General features: G+C 33.0%; 1 protein-coding gene across 3 annotated transcripts in view; it reads right to left on the bottom strand.

Moving 5' to 3' along the window:
- Positions 1 to 4,477: 4,477 nt before the first annotated feature.
- The window catches only part of LOC126757504 (sodium-dependent dopamine transporter), a 145,492-nt gene continuing 133,280 nt past the window's right edge, over positions 4,478 to 16,689 (bottom strand). For all 3 annotated transcript variants that reach the window (XM_050471472.1, XM_050471471.1, XM_050471470.1), the window contains exons 3-10: positions 8,457 to 8,591; positions 8,227 to 8,381; positions 7,960 to 8,141; positions 7,461 to 7,838; positions 7,154 to 7,391; positions 6,854 to 7,082; positions 6,521 to 6,789; positions 4,478 to 5,409 (exon numbers count right to left, since the gene is read on the bottom strand). In XM_050471472.1, coding sequence (XP_050327429.1) covers positions 5,296 to 5,409; positions 6,521 to 6,789; positions 6,854 to 7,082; positions 7,154 to 7,391; positions 7,461 to 7,838; positions 7,960 to 8,141; positions 8,227 to 8,381; positions 8,457 to 8,591 — 1,700 coding nt within the window. In that variant the 3' untranslated portion in view covers positions 4,478 to 5,295. The remainder of the gene's footprint in view (positions 5,410 to 6,520; positions 6,790 to 6,853; positions 7,083 to 7,153; positions 7,392 to 7,460; positions 7,839 to 7,959; positions 8,142 to 8,226; positions 8,382 to 8,456; positions 8,592 to 16,689) is intronic.

A 16,689-nucleotide genomic window follows, 5' to 3' on the forward strand; every position in this document is an offset into this window, starting at 1 on the left:
TTTTGATTATTTTCCTTTTTTATATACAAGAAATCTTGATAACTACGGGTGATCCAAGTAGAGGTACTTTTTTCAACAGCATTTTTAGACAGATCACGCATGAGTTGTGTCAAGCAGTCATGGTGTTTTCAGTCAGCATTGTTTTGATCATGGAAAGACTTACGCCTGAACAACGTTTACAAATCGTAAAACCTTAATGTGTTTGGCGCGCTTCACCCTCAAAAGATTCAAGAGCAGCCATTTCTGCTAGAAAAAACAACGGTTTGGTGTGGTTTGTGGGCCAGTGGAATCATCGGACCATATTTCTTCAAAAATGATTCCGGTGAGAACGTACCTAGTAAGTCAATGGCGACCGTTATCGCGCTAACCGACTATGACTGAAATTTAAGCTCGTGATCTCGGCGACATTTGGTTTGAATGAGACGGCGCCACTTCCCTCACATCGCATTAATCAATGGATTTATAAAGAGAACACTTCAGTGAGCAGATTCACGTTTTGGGCCGATCGATTGGCCACCAAGATCGTGTGCTATCACACCGTTAGCCTTTTCCTTTGGAGATATGTAAAGTCTAAAGTCTATGCGGACAATTCTGCTTCGATTTTGACTTGGAGTAAAACATCACGCGTGTCATTCACCAGTTACCATTCAAAATGCTTAAAGGAGTTCATCGTAAATTGAACTCAACGGATGGACCATCTGAGACGTAACCGCGGCCAACATTTGAAAGAGCTGAAACATTCTCCATTAAATTTGAAGTTTCTTCTTAAAAAAGGTAAGAAACTTCGAAATGGATCTCGTTTTATAAATGTATATTTAAATTGGAATTTCTTATTCAATGCTTAGCGTAGATTATCAATCAAATTGTATGTACATTTCTCAATACAAAAATATATATATAAAGTATGTGAAATAAGTAAGCTAGATAAAAACATGATAAAAACTCTTTGTAAGGTAAGTATGAGTATAATTTCCATTTACTGCTTCTCAGTTACCTTTTGAAGTTGATTTTAGTTCAAATGCATATAGTGTAAGCAAATTATCTTTATTTCATATGAGTAGCCATTATTTACTCGTAATTATGTAATACAATAACGCGCTCATATTAAAAAGCTTTTAACCTACTTACTACAAGTATATTCTTACTCCCTCGCTGATTATTTGTATACAGATTTGTATGCAAATAACACGCCACAGCTAAACTAATGTAAATGTGTGCGTAAAATGGCTGACTTCTGTTACAATTATATATTTAACCCAAAATAAATTATTCGAAATAATGCAAATGTGTATTAAATTAATAGAAAATATCAATAATTACATTGAAGAATCACCATCAGCGAAATTTTATAATAAAATCCTTATGTAGTGCATTCCATTTACTGTTGGTTAAATACACAAGCTGGGTTTTTCATTTATTTATTTATTTAAATGATTGATTATTAGAAATATGAAAGCTATTATAGTTATACATATTCAATTATACCTACTATTTTCTTTTCTATTACAGTAGTTATTACTATAAATAGATTACAAACCAATAGTCCGATTACGTCCACCTACAAACTCATACCGTTTTTACCAAGGAACGAGCATATCAACTTTCATCAATATATCTCAATTCTTACTCAAGTTACAGCTTGCACGGATAGACGGCAGAAACGGAAACAGATGATCATTTACATTGGGTGAAAAAAGGTATCGGGAAATTGTAAATAAAACGCAAAATTTTTAATTATTCATCATTATTTAATTTGTCGCCTTCAAAGTAATCCCCACCAGATATAATACACTTATGCCAACGATTTTTGCAGACCTCGAAACATACATATACTTATTTTATATAACCTCACCATCTAGATAAAAATAAATCCGCTTTTCATCAAAAACTCATTCACTCTTTTGCTCTTTTGGGATGGACTTCAGCTAAATAAATAATTTTCATTTGAAGCATCCTGTATTTAGCGAAGACATTATTTAGTGTTTCACGTTCGCGTTTTGGTGGTGCGTGTATTTACTACATTAATATTCTGGTCCTCATCATAATTTTTAAATATAATGTAATAATCTTTCACGCAAAATTTGTCACTGAAATTACACAGAATGCCGTTTGGATTGAAATATACAGCAACTTATCTATATGTATATATATTTTTCTACTTCTATATAATCATAATCAAATCTACAACAACTAGATAAAGAAACCCCGACCGAATTTTTCAGCTGCTTAATAAAATTTTCTCTGCAACACCCTGTGCGAAAGATGTTCTTTAGATAAATTATCTGTTAGTCACACAGTTCGTTGGTGCCAAACTTTGCTACATCCATTAAATATGAGTTGAGAGAATGTTTGGTAGTTTCATATAATTTTTTATGTTTGTAAATAATTAAATCCTTAAAAGAATCAGCTTAGCTAGTTTTAAGCTGCCATCAAACAGCTGTTAGATGTTATGAAAAACATGGTTTTCTTAGAGAAAATATGTTACCCGCAGAGGCTTGCCATTGACTGCTTCGAGTCTACCGCTATTGTGTTATTGTTTAAAAAATAGATTAAACAAGCTCAAATATATTTATTCGTCATTATAAATATGCATGAAATAAATATTTTTATGTTTCTCATAAATAAAACGAGATTTTATTTTTTTTATTCCGAAACAAAATTTATTCTGAATTCAGCATAAAGTATTACTATTGCTATTTATATATTGAAATTGGGCATTAGAGTACTAAATGTGTTTAAAAATCATAGTTAAATTTTTGCTAGCTTGTTTTGGGTTTTCAAATGGCTGTTTTGAAAGCCCAAATGTCGCTGAACATAATATTTATTAAAATTATTTAAATCCTGATTTAGTATAAAAGCATATTTTAAACGTGTTGTGTTACACACCTAAGCCTTAATTTAATCTATGGGAATTGCATTAATATGCTTAATAAGTGTTAAAATTATTTTGGGTATTTAAAAAAAATAACTTTAAGTGAGTTTAATTCTTAGCATGGCTAATGCCGGTCAAACATTCTTCATGGCTGTCGAAAAATATTTGACTTTATTCGCCACTTAAAAAAAATAAATTAATAAAAAATATAAATAATAAATAAATAAAAATAAAAAAATCATTTATACAAGTATAAAGATGCAATCGTTTTAAATTTTTTACAAAATATATATTTATTTAGTATACAGATAAAAATTTATTAAATAAATAATAATAATATGTTCACATTCACTCCAGAAATATAATATTCTGATAATTTATTTATTTAAAAATAATAAATAATAAAAAACATTACGCAATTTAATATATAGTGTTTTTGATTTATAATTTTTGAAATTTCCTTTGTTAAAGCTTTTTCATGGCTGCGAAAAAGTTTTAACTAAAATGATAATAAGTGAATATTTGTTTTTAAAATAATTTTAGAAGTTATAAAAATAAAAAAACAACAACTATAATAATTTAATCAATTAATTAGTTAATTACATATTATTGCAATATTTTAATTTAGTTGCAGTTAATAATTAAATTTGAAATAATAAATCTATTGTAATTAAATTATCAATTTCAAAATTTTTGTTGAGCAAAAATGTGTTATTTTAGTTTGTTAAAACCTTTTAATGGCTGCTAAAAGGTTTTAACATTATCTGTTAGATTTTAAAATCAACCAAACCCATTTTTTAGTAAAAATTAATTTATACTTGATAATATTTAAAAGGAATTTTTTTCTCGCAATATCGGTTAAATACAATTTTAATTTTAACAAAATTTATTAGTAAATTTGTTACATAAAAAATTTTAAATTTTTTAAATAATATTTAGTTTTAAATTTTTTAAGTTAAACTTTAAATTTTCTAAATTAAATTTTAAATTTTTTAAATTAAATTTTAAAATTATAAAATTAAATTTTAAATTTTTCAAATTAAATTTTAAATTTTTTTAATTAAATTTGTAAGTAAATTTTTTGCATAAGAAATTTTTAATTTTAATAAAAAAAAAATTAGGTAATTTTTTTTCCTTAAAAGTTTTACTCTCAATTTCATTACTGTGCTGCAAATGTTTCAAGTAATGCTCTGCAACATGTTTACATGGCTGTGTGGTAAACATGTTGCTGTCACATTTTACTTCTTGAAGCCAACATTTCTTCTCTCATGAGTAGCTCCTAAAGCTGCCACATATACATACAGATATATTTTTATGCTTATATATATTATTTTAATTTAACTCTTGTTTTCTGCACTTTATATACAAAATATTTTAATATTTATTTATTTATCATTATTTTTTGTGAAAGGACAACTTTTAAGTTTGTTGCCTCAGAGGACGTTTTAAAGCTTTAACTATCGCATTTTAATATACAAACGTAAATGATTTTTTTTTATAATTTTTAACTAACCAAGAAGTTTGTTGATTGTACATAGGTAGATTTGATAACAAGCGCTTTAACTTTAGCTACTATTAAACAGCTTTTTTGTCTTATCTTTAGTCATACATATTTGTTATTGTAAACCATTTTAATTTTTTTATTATTTATTATTGTAACACCTGTAACTCGGCACGTTCCAACCTTTCAATTCTAATATTATCTACACAGCATCTTAAAAATCATACATTTTTACTACATACATGTACGTATGTATATACAGAAGTTTGTATTAATGAGTTTTTATAATGTTATAAACTACAACTGCAACAACAAATGCACTTACATACATAATTTCCATATTTTCTTTAGACTCAAGCATTTACACATGCATGCTTATATTTATGTACACACTTGTACATATGTACTTAATTTATATATATAAGTACAAACAGTTTTCTGGTTGGGGTCTCTCACTGCCTATATGCCACTACATGCACCAATACATATGTATGCATTTTGGCTTGTAAGTATTGCAATGATTGTTTGCAGCTTTTTGCTTGCTGTGCAGCTTTCATACGAGTCTGTATGCCAGCGAAACCTAAGTAAATTACGTTGTTTGTGAAATTTGCATTTGTATAAGTGTACAAAATTTGTGGTTATTTTCTAATTACACTACTAACAATTCATTTATTTACTTTTATACACTATCAAATACTTAAAAACTAATTCCCTAATTTCATGTGAACATTAACTAGTGATCAAATTACATACGCAGGTAAATACATACATATATAGTATATATGTATAAATGTGTACGGGACACAATTTTGGCAAAAAACACAAGAACTTTAATAATATAGCAGACTTTCCGCTTAACTATTGCAAAAATGGTGCAACAGAATCACACATAATACACTTTGAATCTTGCAAATGGCTGATCTCAGACCTCAGCACCCTCTTTGGCGTCGGTGAGCCGCACTTGTGTTGCCTCCGCCGTCACACCGTTAACTGAGACTTGCTGATCGCGCCAAGGTGTGGTGAGTATTTTTAAGCGCTGCAAATAAATTAATAAAAACAAGAAAAAACGTTAACTTCGGTTAGAATACCTTTCACAAGTGCATTTTTATAGCATAAAAAGGAGTAAAAAAAACTGTGACTTCGGTTGTCCGAAGCTTGAATACACTTCACAAATAGATATGATTCCATGTAAGAATTTGATTTTGATACTCGAAAAGATGCGGCAATTACCCGTCTGAAGAACAACAAAGCGGCGGGGGCATTGATGGATTAACGGCCGAGCTAAGTATTCAAGTACGGCGGCGAAGAACTGACAAAGTGCAACAGCTTCTTTTTAGAATATGGTCGAACGAAAGCAATGATTGACATTTAAGTGTCCTCTGCCCAATACACAAAAAGGGAGACCCCACAGTCTGCACCAACTACCGTGGTATAAGCCTCCTCAACATCGAATATAAGGTTTCATCGAGCGTAATATTTGAAAGATTAAAACCCAGCGCCAACAAACTGATTGGACGTTATCGCGAGGCTTTTGGCCTGGAAAATCAACAACTAACGATATATTCATCATGCGCCAATTCTTGAAAAGAGGATCGAGACTCATCACCTCCAGAATAACTCTCGCCAACAGATGCTACTTCGGACTGAGTAGGCAATTGAGAAGTAAAGTCCTCTCTGGACGAACAAGGACCAAACTCTATAAGACACTCATTATTCCCGTCCTGCTATATGGAGCAGAGGCATGGGCGATGACAACATCTGATGAGTCGATGTTACGAGTTTTCGAGAGAAAGGTTCTGCGGTAGATTTATGGTCTTTGCGCAACGGCGAGTATCGCATTCGATGGAACGATGAGCTGTACGAGTTATACGTGGACATTGACAGTGAATTAAGAGACAGCGGCTACGCTGGCTAGGTCATGTCTTCCGAATGGACGAAAACACTCCAGCTCTGACAGAAATGGCTAAAACTACGCAGGTCACCACGCTGATCATTTATATTATATTGTATATACAAATGGTCTCCAAAGTTTCCTTTTAGGTGTTGCAAACTTCGTGTCAAACTTAATATATCCTGTACAGGGTATAATTACAGTTAAAAAATAACTAGCCATAAATAAATTTTAAAGTTTGGGTAAATAAATTTACCTGCTTGATGGTGCCCGGTGTTTTGAGCATCATGATAATAGCCACCGCCGGTATCATCATCACCGAGGAGCCCGCTATACACCAACCCAACGTATTGGCCCACACTGGGTATGTGTAGTCTTCATATGTTAACGGTTCATAACCGATCAGCCCATAAACTATAATGAAGAGTAAGAAAAGTGGCGCTACAAAGCGCCAACAAATTTGCCAGTATTTGCCTGGTGGAAAGCCGATCATGTCGCGTATATCTTCGCAAAAGCGATTTGTGCCTGAAATTAAGTTGAGTATTATATAAAGGACAAAACTAAAATATTTGCTCGTAAAAAAATGTACCGTAAATCCACGACACCGCGATTGACTCGAAGAACACCGCTACAAGTATTGAGTAACCAGCGGCATAGCGATCCAGTAATTGAAAGAAATAGAAACCACCGTGAGTGCAGCTGGCCAAGCCCACAATGAAGTAGAGCGAGAAGAGAATGGCAACGAAGATCTCACGATTCTTGCCGATCTTTGGAAATTCATCACTTAAAGCCGTTATAATGGCCTCAGAACCGCCAAACTGCATTGAAAATGTATATTTAAATGAATATTTAAGTCAATGCAACAACAATAAAAATATATTACACTTACGGAACTATCTAAACCCAAGGTTAGAAGCATCATGAAAAATATCAAAGCCCAAAAAGTGCTGCCCGGCATTGTGGCAATGGCTGCTGGATAAACGACGAATACCAAACCCGGACCCTCGGTGGCGACATCTTCAATATTTTGTCCAGATGTGTGGGCCATATAGCCAAGCACGGAGAATATCACAAAGCCAGCAATGAAACTGGTAGCCGAATTGATGCAGCTCGTTAGTAGCGCGTCTCTGATTTTGGCGAAAAAGCAATTAAAAGGAATAATGATACAAATATTTATAATTAAGATGAAAACTCACTTGTAGACATTATTGTGGTATTTATTGTATGACGCGTACGCCAAAAGCACACCGAAACCAGGTCCCAATGAGAAGAACACCTGTGTCGCCGCATCTACCCACACATCCGCTTTGTAGATAGCGTCAAAGTTTGGATTCAAATAGTATTTTATACCCATGGCGGATCCAGGCAGTGTAATGCCACGTATGAGCAATATCAACAGCACACAATACGGAAAGAGCGCCGTGAACCACACAACCTTACCAGACGTGCTAATGCCTTTCCACAAGGAGAAATAACAGATGAGATAGACGACTAGCAAGCAAACGGCCATATCCCATTTAATTGGGCCGAGGTCATCTAATCCTGAACTGCGATTCAATTCCAGTATATAGCGGCTAAAAATATATGAAGATTTGTTCAACGAAAGATTCTCAAAATTATACTTTGAAGGGTGAAAAAATTTTCAAAAATTCCTTCTCAATATTTGAGGAAGCATTTAGTATAAAAGTCACTTACTTGAAATATTCGGATGCTGCGGAATGAAATCGCTCTGTTGTCGTTGTACTTTCCAAAGTTTTATTTTCGTTGTAACTCAATACGGACTGATTGTCAAATGCGAAATCGGTGAAGTTCATAGATATATTTAGCGGTTGAATGGTGGGTTGCATGGGAACGATTGTATTTTGTTGAACTTCAAACTAAAAGTAAAGTATAAAGGATATTATGTTAAAAACATTATTTAAACAAATAATTATCATAATGATGAAACAGTAAAAATGTTACCGGTTTGCAATAGTCTGAGTTCCATGGATTCGTACACGACGTCCAGGGCAGATTATTTGTGAATGAGGCGAAGAAGAAACGTAAACTCCAAGCGATTATAACATTGTAATAGAAATCAACATAAAAAGCAATCAGCACCACTGCATAACCGATTCCTACAAATATTTAAATTCAAAAATTTTTTAAATAATTTTAAGATTATTTGTAAATATGTGTTTCACACGCTTTACCTTTAAATAACGGCACTAAACGTCCCCAACATGTAATGGCACCCTTACGGTTATGTTGGCCCAATGCTAACTCCATGTAAAATAATGGTATACCACCTACTAGCAACATAATACAATACGGTACCAGAAAAGCGCCTGAAAATATAAATGAATATATTTTCTATAAATGGAATGTATTAATGTGTATATAATTTAGTATTTTGGAACTTGTATTTTTGAATGTTAATAAGTTATTCCGTGAAACCAAATATACTACTATCAGCAAAAAATAGTAAGACTTAGTTCATAAATTTAAAATTCTTAATTTATTCTTCAAAATATATGTCGTCCCCTCAAAGTAATCCTCCTTAGTCACAATACACTTGTGCCAACGTTTTTTCCAGTCCTCGAAACAGTTGTTAAAGTCAATTTTTGGAATAACCATGCTCGTAGCGATTCGCGTTTAATGTCAAACAGTATACAGACTAGCCAAAAGCCACGCGGAACTGAGTCAGGCGAAAACGGTCGTTGTGACATGATATTGGCTGAAAATTTGGCGAAAACTCAAATAATATAACTTATTGACAGTTTGACCAATTTCAAGGAATTCGGAGTCGATAATCGAAGAAAACTGTCAACATAGCCTTCATTTTAGACCTGAATTGTCGTGCTTTTGCGACTTCGACTCACTATTACCACGATATTGGAACGATTGATCGTCTGTTTCCGGATCGTAAGCATAGATCCAAGACTGATCGCCACTAATAATACGTTTCATCACACCCTAGTAGTCGGAAATTCAGTGATTTTGAAACCAATCGTGCTTTCACTCATCTTTCAAATGGTTTTCACTGATCCTTCCGATATTCCAACGACGCATGTAAGAGCTCTGACTATTTATCGTCTATTCTCAAACACCAATTCCTAAATTGTATTGTCTTTGAATAATTTGGATGTTTTCGTCGCTGACACCCTCTGTGGCGCGTTCACCGTCTTCGATGATCGTTTCACCACGTCGAAACTTAGCATACCAATCGTGGATAGTTGATTTTCCTGGAGCAGTGTCCGGAAACTCGTGATCAAGCCAAGTTTTTGCTTCAACTGTATTTTTTTCTTTCAAAAGGCAATATTTTATCAACACGCGGAATTTCTTTTTATCCGTTTTTTCACAATAACAAAAGTTGCTTCACTCAAAATGATATAATACAGGAACTAATCCTACTAGCTAGCAAATTTACTATATACTAATATACCCTTCACAGGTGCATTTCTTTTAGTAACTATGTGTCCAGTTTGTATGAAAGCTATATGCTACAGTAATCCGATCTGAACAATTTTTTTGGAGATTATGTTATTACCTTTAGCAGTAATCGATGTCAAATTTCGGAAAGATACCACGTCAAATGCGAAAGTTTTCCATACAAGCCCTTGATTCCGTTCAGTTCAGTTTGTATGGCAACTATATGCTATAGTGAGCCGATCTGAACAATTTCTTTCGATATTGCATTATTGCTATGAACAATAACTCATACCAAATTTCGTGAAGATATATCGTCAAATAAGGAAGTTTCCAATGCAAACATTTGATTCCGATCATTCAGTTTGTGTGGCAGCTATATGCTATAGTTAACCGATCTGAACAATTTCTTCGGAGATTACATTGTTGCCCTAAAAAAAAACCTGTGCCAACTTTTGTGAAGTTTTCCATACAAGAACTTGATTCCGATTGTTCAGTTTGTATGGCAGCTATATGTTATAGTGGTCCGATATCTACAGTTCCGACAAATGAGCAGCTTCTTGAAGAGAAAATGACGTTTGCAAAATTTCAGAACGACATCTTAAAAACTGAGGGACTAGTTCGTATATATACAGACAGACGGACAGACAGGCAGACGGACATGGCTAAATCGACTCAGCTCAACATACTGATCATTTATATATGTATATACTTTATGGGGTCTCCGGCGCGTCCTTCTGGGTGTTACAAACTTCGTGACAAACTTAATAAACCCTGTTCAGGGTATAATAATATGAATTTTAGAGCGCCATCTATGTTCCAGGCCGGGGACTTTTCATTTCAACTGCTATTTCTATTCGGGGAAACTATAATTTCTTTTTAATGTCAGTTCTGTGGAGAAAGTTTTTGAAAGACCCTCCAATCCCTTGCATCTATTATAACATTATGTTAACAGATACTATCACCTTATCTGTTAAAGCGGTTACCATTTCAGGGAACATTGGTTTTATATAAGAAACTTTCTGAGGACATGAACTATCCAAACCCTGAAAGTAATTATCGAGAAACCATCATATCGAGGGAATGAAACAATTTGATTAAAAATCATCCAACTTGCTGTGGTAAAATTTCTTAAGAACTAAAATTTTTACAGATTCAAGTCTGTATATAACAAACTAACTATGTACTTATTTACCAACAGTACTTATTTAATGAACGTCCACTATTGGATATTCAATAGAAGTTTTCAATTACTAGAAATAAAAGTAAAGTTAATGTTAATTTTGATTTGGTTTACAATAGCAATAACTTTGCATTGAACCAGACTATTATGAATTAAATCGTACTTGTATGTAAGTACTTGGAATTAAAAGTAGTTTTATGGTATAAGATATATATAAGATTAAGAGATTATTGGAATATAAGTACCTTATAAAGATGTTTTCCCAAAAAATTGTGCAAAAAATTTGCATAATTTCATTTTTAATTATTTGTCATGCTAAAGGATAGACGTGTTTAAGTCTATTTAACGGATAATTGAATGCCCTTACGAACGGCACTGCTGAGTGTCCACTTAAGTACTTTATTTATAAAAGTTAATATTTTCTAATAACTAATAAAAACGATAGTTCAATCATTTTTAACAATAGTTCTCGAACTTTTCAATTAGTCCGTTAAAATTATATTATTAGCGAACGAGAGTATATAAGTATATTCACTGAACATTTTTATATTCTAAGGCTTAGTATATAACTACATAGACATAGTTAATGAAACTTCACAAAAGCAAACACTAACTTCATTATTAAATTATGGCCATTAGCAAAAGAAGACAATGTGCAGAGCAAACGAGAAAATGCAACAGTGATGCAGTGGTTATTAAAAATCCTCTTACATTTAACCAGCAATAAATGAAATAATGTTAAGATGAAAGACTTTTATAAAATGATAAGACTTTCATGATCAGAAAAATATTTTATAACCATGGTATGATGAGAGTTGAAATCATTTATAGTATTTAAAAATTAGCGAAAGCAAAAAGCGTTCTGCATTCATCTCACCATGTCATTAAATTTGCATTAGATTTATTTTCATTCATGAAAGTTATAAAATGATTATGAAATCAAGTTTGTCTAAATTTGAAATACTATATACTATAGTATAGTTAAATACGCACCGAAATAGTACTAGTAGCTTAAGAGGTATACATGGCGTATGAGTAATATTGTAGTACATTTCAGTACTGATCGACACAAACTACTTAAATTTGTATAGAAAAGTTTACTGTTTTTAGAATCGAATATTTCATGTTAATGCTGGTTAAGAAGTATTATCAAATAATTTGAATTGCATAAAGCGCTACTTGACCGACGACACCTCTAAGATATGTATATCAAATTTAACCGCTATATATGAGATAAAATAGGGCGAAGGCGATGACTCGCGATCAAATTTGGCGCCAAGAGAAAAATATGTGTCGATTTTCTCATTTCTAGATGAAAATTTGCAGTTTTATAATATCTTTTTTAAAGAGTTACGTGTGTTTTGATGGCTTAAAATGCTTATTTTCATCATTTCAAGTTTTAAGAATATCAAAGAGCAACATTTGAATAATATTTTGTGAATTTTTCGTAATTTTTTTTTTTTTTGAAATTTCAGCAATTGGTAACTGGTTTTCGGAAGCACCGCCCAAAAACGTCTCCTCGCGGTGGTCAGCGACGAAGGATTCACCTAATAACAAAAACCCAAATTTCGTCGGTTAGTAGATGGAAGGAATTTTTGGCAAAGTTGCAAACAAAACAACAACAAACGGGTTTAGAATTAATTTTTAATACAAACTGCCTTGAATAGTATCTATTAGTTGTAGTCGAAAAAAAATCCTTCGATCAATTACGATGTCATTCTATTTAGATGATCTGTGAAAAGTTGCAATAAGACGGCTTCACTACTTTCTGAAAAATCGTCACCACTGACTTCGAAAACGATGTTGCGAGAAAGAGACGATCAAAGATTTTATCTCCTACATTTTTATTGCGATTGCCATGAAACTTTGGAAAAATATTTTAGACATATTATAGTATTTAAAAAAAAAAATAAATAAAAAATTAAACGATTTTTTTTTAATTCATAGCCCACGTAACCCTTAATACTTCGACTGTAGCATAGGTATATGGAAAGTAGTGCTGCTTTTAAAACAACTTGTTATAGATTTCTATCCATGTTTTAATAAAAACAAACATAGAAAAAGTACATCAGTTCATTGATTCAACGAACATCATAATATTAATAATATTCACAAGAAGAAGTCTGAAAAATTATATCAAAGCAATCATAAATAAATATTCCACTGTTAAGGAAATAAAAATGTCACTTGCAATGCTTACTTCATATTCAAATTCTATAATAAGCACACATCAGTTCAGTAAAAAAAATATATGACCCCACTCTTTACTTTGATTTTTTACTTTTATTTATCATATTACAAGTTGCTTGCGCGGTATATATAACAATACACAATGCCAGTATTATATGCTAAACTTTTCCAACCACTTACTCTTTTCTATGATTCGATTTTCTCACAACCCCCAATACTCCTGCAATCCATCCGCCCACAATTAGGAAAGCCTAATTTCCTTTTTCCCGTTACAGCAGCACCATTTTCCGTCCAACAAAGTGTCACAGCCATTACCACATATTTAACACCTTATAAAATGCTGTTGTCCTACAAACTCCCCGCCGCCTGGACTCATTTTTGTTTTCCACCACACTCTCTTGGGTTCACTTAAAAAAGAACCAATATGATTTTGATTATAGCACAATATAAATCTAATTTTAAAACAAAATATGCACAGGCTTTCCACGCTCATACACATACATCTGGTACATATGTATGAATGTATTTGGTACCATCGATATCGCCATCGTCATGCTGTAGTCCTATTGCCTTTGTTCCTGTGTCGACTTGTTAAATGAAGTGCTCTGCTCTTGGTTGACAAAGGCACACACCGTTTTCGACATCAAACATCAACAGCACTCGCACTCACTTTGTGGAAGTGTGAGCGTGTGGTGTTTGTAGGTTTGTGCGCGTAGCCATTTTCATTCAATATTTTGTTATATATAGTCTACATTGCAATTGTTGTTGTAGCCAATGCAAATTCGTTGGTTTCGATGCTTGGCATTTATCGTTAAATTGTTAGTGTGTGTGTCTTTAAAGTGGGTATACAGCATAAAATAATGACGTCATCTAATCAAATTTCCTCTTAAAATAATATGCCGTGCTTCTATGTGTGAGTAGCAAGGTAAGTGATCCCAACGTTGCACCAATGTGTATAGAAGTCGGTGAGATTGTGACTTGAAGTGTGCTTAAATGATGAAGTGACGTTACACACATACACTCATATATTTACGTACTTAAGTATGTAGTATTTAGTGAAAATTTTGCATGAAATTAATGTATTTGAATCACAACGGATAAATTAATCTAGTTGATTGGTCAGAAAAGTAAAAATATTTCAAAAAAATATATTTTGAAACAAGCAAATACGTTAACTTCAGCTGCACCGATGATACCTTTCACAGAGACAAAAGTATACAAGAATTTTATTTTGATCGGTCAGTTTGTGTGACAGCTATAAGCTATAGTGCTCTGATATCGGCGGTTCCGACATACTATAAGCACAAAACTGAAGGCCTAGTTGGTGTACGAACAGACGGACGGACATATCTAAGTCGACTCAGCCATATACATTATAGGAGCTCCTACGTTTTTTTTTAGTGTTACAAACTTTATGACAAACTCTATTTACCAAGCAGGGTATAAAAATATACCAAACACATAAACACAATTCCTTTCAACTACCCTAGTACTCCAGCTAGGTATCCATTTTTCCAGATTAACTATATACTTTAAACTCAGAGGTTTACGAACAAATCTTGCACCGCATCAAGCCAATTTCTGATACCCTCCTCTGTTGTAATGTGACCGTATTCCACTTAAGGGCTTTCTACATAGACAGAAACAAATGCTTCTCAGAAGGGACAAGGTGAGGTCTATAAGCCGGGTAAGAAAAAAATTTTCAGCCGCTGTTTTCCAACCACATAGTTTTTAGCCGGTCTTGTAACATAAAATCGCGGCTTATCATAATGAAAATTATTGCCTCGTCTCTAGTCGTAAATTCTGGAAGCTTTTCGACAATTGCTCGCTTTAATTTGATGAGCTGCTCTTCTGAACCTAGCACATAAAAAGTACCGGGTTTTCCATTAGGGATGATTTGACTTCAAAGTGTCGTTTCGACCATTTTTAAAACGTCGTGATCTGTAATGTTTTTTCATTATATTCAGTAATGTTTATAATTTAATTTTGGAAAGGTATAGGCAAGAACAACATTTACAAATTATTCAATTTTATTATCAAAATAATCGTACTTTAATTGCAACTTTTCGCCCGCTTTTGCTATTTTATGATCGTAATAATCGACGACCTATGCTCGCATTCGCCGAAAGTGTTGCTAAAGACCGCAATTTGTCGATTTCAAGATATTCTCAATAATTGGGACTGTCTCAAACCACAACCTGGCGGATTTTGAGAAAAGATTTGGACTTGCATCCATATCAAACTCTTCTCGCTCAAGAACTGAAGTAATTGGACCATCGTAAACGTCATGAATTAGCTGATTTTGCCTTGGAACAACTTCAAAGCGATAATGATTTTTTAAGAAAGTCATCTTCTCTAATAATGCTCACTTTCATCTAAGTGGTGCGGTAAATAAACAAAACTGTCGATTCTGGTGCGAAGGAAATCCACGAATCATTCGCTAATAACCATTATATTCACCTAAATTGACACTTTAATACGGTTTTTGGTCTGGTAGAATCATCGGTCCGTACTTCTATCGAAATGAAGCTGATGACGCTATTACTGTCAATGGAGGGCAGTATGGATCCTTAATAACCAAGTTTTTATGGCCGCAATTGGAAGAAGTTGATCTTGACAACATCTGGTTCCAACACTACGGAGCTACCTGCCACAGGATTATTTCAAGAAATTGTGAAAATGGATGGCCTCCAAGAAGTTGTGATTTAACACCATTAGACTACTTTTTCTGGAGATATTTGAAGTCTTTATCAATAAGCCAGACTCTCTCTAAATTTTAGAAGTCAATATTGAACGTGCTATTGATGACATGATTGACGACTTGATTTAGTGAAAAAAGCACTCGAAAATTGGGTTCATCGAACTCGTTCCTGCAAAAGTAGTAATGGCGTCCATTTTAATGTTATATTCAAAACTTAATTGTATCGATTATATTTTGCGTTAAATAAAAAGCATTTGAATTTCCTTAAACACTTAGTTTAGTGTTTATAAGAGACATCATATCACTCATATAATTTTTTGCATTCAGGATTGTCGTGATAGATCCATTTTTCAATATCAAATACAATCCGGTGCAAAAATCTCGATTACCAAAGACTTCCACCGAAATTTGGTAATTTTCGGCTGAGGTTTTCTTCATTTTAAAGTAAAGTCCGATATAGTATTTGACTGAAAAAAAAATTATTATCAAATTCAAATAAATCGCATGTACTGAAGAGATGCACAAGGTCAATAGCTTTTCGACGCATTTTCGGAATATTTAAATTATCTAATAATATTCAAGTTACGATATTACTTGACAAATCGCACGAATATAGTTATAGATCCAATAGATGAAATCAAACAATAGCTTCGTTAAGCCCCTGTAAGTAATCGACGAAATTTTAGTTAGTTCAGAGTTCCTGAGAATATTGGTATTCCAAATCATAGGATATACACATTTAGCACGAAGCTATAGGCAAGAGTTTTCTACCAAAAACCTCAAACTCGTCGTCTCCATAGTACTTGTATATTTAAGGAAACACTCTCCAGAGTGAGGAGAAACCGCTACTGCAGAAACGCTACAATTTATGTGAGAACTGAAATCGGTATTCAATATTACAATAATACATAACGTAAAAGTGAAAAATTATACACATAATATA

The sequence above is a fragment of the Bactrocera neohumeralis genome, chromosome 4, assembly GCF_024586455.1.
Source record: "Bactrocera neohumeralis isolate Rockhampton chromosome 4, APGP_CSIRO_Bneo_wtdbg2-racon-allhic-juicebox.fasta_v2, whole genome shotgun sequence".
NCBI lineage: Eukaryota > Metazoa > Arthropoda > Insecta > Diptera > Tephritidae > Bactrocera > Bactrocera neohumeralis.